The sequence below is a fragment of the Tupaia chinensis genome, unplaced genomic scaffold (assembly GCF_000334495.1).
Source record: "Tupaia chinensis unplaced genomic scaffold, TupChi_1.0 Scaffold000259_1, whole genome shotgun sequence".
Classification (NCBI taxonomy): Eukaryota; Metazoa; Chordata; class Mammalia; order Scandentia; family Tupaiidae; genus Tupaia; species Tupaia belangeri.
The window spans coordinates 2062569-2066229 of record NW_006159739.1 but is presented as its reverse complement, the minus strand read 5'-3'; the positions used below and the strand labels follow the sequence as shown (position 1 = coordinate 2066229).

The 3661-nt window shown below is 41.1% G+C and overlaps 3 protein-coding genes across 3 annotated transcripts in view; 1 reads left to right on the top strand and 2 right to left on the bottom strand.

The window, feature by feature from the left end:
- KTI12 (KTI12 chromatin associated homolog) overlaps positions 1 to 227 on the bottom strand; it is a 1917-nt gene extending 1690 nt beyond the window's left edge. The window contains exon 1 of the mRNA XM_006149400.3: positions 1 to 227. This exon is cut by the window's left edge and continues 11 nt beyond it. Within this exon, the coding sequence (XP_006149462.1) occupies positions 1 to 167 (167 nt within the window). The 5' untranslated portion in view covers positions 168 to 227.
- Positions 1 to 3661, bottom strand: part of TXNDC12 (thioredoxin domain containing 12) — a 32702-nt gene that overhangs the window by 13910 nt on the left and 15131 nt on the right. The window contains exon 2 of the mRNA XM_006149401.3: positions 2019 to 2079. Coding sequence (XP_006149463.1) covers positions 2019 to 2079 — 61 coding nt within the window. The remainder of the gene's footprint in view (positions 1 to 2018; positions 2080 to 3661) is intronic.
- BTF3L4 (basic transcription factor 3 like 4) overlaps positions 305 to 3661 on the top strand; it is a 40884-nt gene continuing 37527 nt past the window's right edge. The window contains exon 1 of the mRNA XM_006149404.3: positions 305 to 377. The gene's annotated coding sequence lies outside the window, so the exon portion shown is untranslated. The remainder of the gene's footprint in view (positions 378 to 3661) is intronic.

Here is a 3661-nt window from a genome sequence, read left to right as displayed (position 1 = left end):
TCCGCGCGGGCCGAGTCGCTGTAGCCGGTGCCGCCCTCGGCGCCCAGCCCCGCCGCGTCGTCCACCACCGACACCGTGCGGCCTTCGGCGGCCAGGGCCCGGCGCAGCTCGTCCGCACGCCGGCTCTTGCCGCTGCCCGGCAGCCCACAGACCACCACGAGCGGCATCCTCTCCCCGCGCGGCCGTGCGCAGCGGCGCCCGAGCAACTTCCGGGTTTCCCACGTCTCCGGCCCTAACCGGAAGCACAAACGACACTTCCTGTCACCCTCGTCTCACAGGCTCTCTTGTTTCCATGGAAACAGTAGTAAGCCAACCAGGCCTAACTACAGCTTTCTCAAAGAGGAGATGCAGAGACCACGGTGGCGTCGCTTATTTAGGTCAGTCGTTCTAGGCCTCAAGGGAATGTGATCTCCCCGCACGGCCCATCCATTTAATGAGGCGTTAATGAGCATTAAATACTGCTAGACAATCAGCCCTTTTGGCATAAAAAAGGCAATCCATAAACGCTAGCTTTCCTTGCTCCTCCTCCAACATCTAATTATTTCCATCATTCAGCATCTCTATGGTTGGGGATTCAAAGATGAACATAACACAGTGTTCCCTCAGGATATCAAGAGTCTGAATGGGAAGACTCAGGAATCTACAGAGTGGCCAAAACTCTACTGGGTAGATATAAATGAAGTTACAAAAGGACGCAAGAGAAAAACAAACTGTTGAACACTTTACTTAGGAATAGTCATTTGATTTAGAACTTGAAAGAGGAATAAGAATTTTTCTCCTCAGTAGGGCTACCAGATAAAATACAAGATGCCCGGTTAAACGATCATCAGATAAACAATTTTTCTTTTAGTGTTAAGTATATTCCAAATAGTGCTTGTCCACAATTAAAGTTAGTTGTTGCTTATCTAAAATTCAAGTTTAACTGAACACCCCTTTTTTTTTATTTGCTTAATTTGGCAACTCTACTCCTGAGAAGGTTTGAGAACCAGTGCCATGAAATTGTAAGATCTGTTCTAGAAACAGCAAGCACTATAATTTGATAGGTACAGAAGGATGAGCGTGCCTGTGCAAGTATGTGTATGTATAATGTAGTTGTACATATTCCAGAGTGGAGTAGGTCTTTGTATCTCTCCATCACAGTATAGTACAGAACGCTCAAGTCTTGCTTGACTTTTTCACTTACTTGCAATATGCAACTGTTGACAAGATTTTTAAGTTTTCAGTACTTTGATTTCCTCTTTTGTAAAATAAATTACTTTACAGCTGAACCTCATAGATTATTATGAGGATTAAATAAATCAATGTACGTAAAACTCTTCAGTCAGTGCTTAGCTTTCTCCCACTGTACTACCTTTTTCTTCTCCATATGCACTGAATTTTATATATGGATAAACTAAAACTACTTGGGTCTTGAGACTATTCAATTTGAGTTTAGTAGGCAATATGTTAACTGGTTGAGAGTGAGGGCTTTGAAACTAGAGTGCCTGGGTTTGAATCTTGGCTTTACCATGTACTAGCATGATCTTGGGCAAGTTACTTAACTGTACTGTGCTTTAGTTTTGATATCTGACATGAAAGTAACAACAATACCCACCTCAAAGAGGAGCTGTGAGAATTAGATGAGTTAATTTACATAATTTAATGCTTGGTATGTAGTAAGCACTTAGTGTTCATTTGTTGTTGTCTGGCAACTTATCGGTTCTTGTTATGCCTTGGTATAGCTCATCACCTAAAATTAGTGCTAAATTAAAGGCTACAAAGTGTTTTACCAGCAGGGCCTGGCAGGTGGAGTGGTGGTTAAAGGCACTGGCTTCCTACATGGCTGACCACAGTTCAAGTTCTGGACCTGGCAGCTTGCTTTTTCACTTTCCCTTTCTCTCTCTGTCTCTTTCTGGTCAAAGTAAAAATAACATTAACAAATGGAAATAAATAAATATTTAAAAAGGAAAAAAAAAAAAAGAAAAGAAAAGAAAGCAAGTGTTTTACCAGCATAAATGACCTAAGACCATGTTTTGTACCTGGCAGCTGCTTCTTTCTTCCCATCTTCTAGTGTCCTCCAATGAATATGATCGCCAAAACCTGGAAGGAAAAGCCTTTTAAACATTCACGAAATGAGCAAAGGGCACGTGCCCCACAAAAAAGCATGGCATATTCAAAACATACCCACAAAAAAGGCTTTTTCTGTCAAGGGCCTGGTGTTCCAGTCCCAGTTCCACCACTTGGTAAGTATATGAGACCATGACAGTCCTATATCTCAAACCTGTTTTCATACCTGTAAATGGAGATAACACTGCCTACTTCATAGTTTATAAGGAGAGTAAATTAAATAATGAGTGCTTTGTAAACTGTTAGAGTATGCCAATAATATTATAAAAACAAATGAGAATTTTCCAGAATAAACATAAAGCAGGTCATAACAAAAAAAATAGTTGAAGGTCATATAGCATACAGTTCCAAAAACGTTTTTTAAGAATTATTTATTTATCATTTAAATTTTTTTTTTTCTGTAGGACACGCATATTCACTAGAGAGAAAGTGAGAAAGCAAGCGTCCAGGTCTGGGACTTGAACAACAGTAAGCCATGTGGGAGTGCAGCGACCTGCTGGCCCCTGGCAATACAATTTTACAGTCAGAGAAACATTAAGCTCATGACTCCACTTCCTATTAAGCTTGTGACTATTTGTGAGTGAAGTAAACTCTCAAAGTCTTAATTTCTCCTTCTGTAAAGTAAAGGTCATAAAACTTATGTCTCAGTGTTCATATAAGGACTAAAAAGGTAATATATTTAAAGCTACTATTATTATTCCCACACTTCAGCCAGAGTGGTCATTTTAAAATGACATCACTGCTCAGGGCTGGCAGGTAGCATAGTGGTTAAGGGTGCTGGACTCCCACATGACTGACCATGGTTCGAATCCCAGACCTGGCAGCTTGCTTTCTTATTTTCTCTCTCTCTCTGTCCCTCTCTGGGCAAATTACATAAATAAAGTTAAATAAAATAATTATTTTTTAAAAATGACATCACTGCTGGGTAAAAAACACTTCCAGAGGCTCTCCAATCCCCTATAGGTCCAATTCTTATAGTGAGGCTTATAAAGCCCTTCAGACTATGACTCCTACTTGCCTCTCCAGCTCACTTTTGACTTTTTCTAAAACTCTATACACAAAAATACTTTTGCTTCTTTAATGCATCATGTACCTTCTCCATGCCTTCATAATCGTTGCTATCTCTGCCTTTGCTCCCAAGCTGTATCCCTAACTCATTCAAGTACAAACCTAAAAGGTATTTCTTCTGGTATATCTTTCCTAACTCCCACAGCACACTATTCTTGCCCCATCACAGCACCTCCTCAGCTGAACTCTAAGTGGTTTTGTCCATCTTCTTTATTCCAAGGGGAGTTTCTTAAATGCTAAGACCCTGTCTTACTCTTCTCTCCTTTTTGAGAATTTGGTAGTACACGAGGCTATCATTAAGTTCTCTATAAAATATTTATTGAGTGGGGCCAGCAGGTGGTTAAGGTGCTGGACTCCCACGTAACTGACTATGATTCAAGTCCTGGACCTGGTGGTTTGAAACTCATTACAGACATGTGTGTGTGTGCCCAAAATCCAAAGAGAAGAATGGAGGAGAAGGGACTGTGGCGTGCCTATGTCTCCAGGG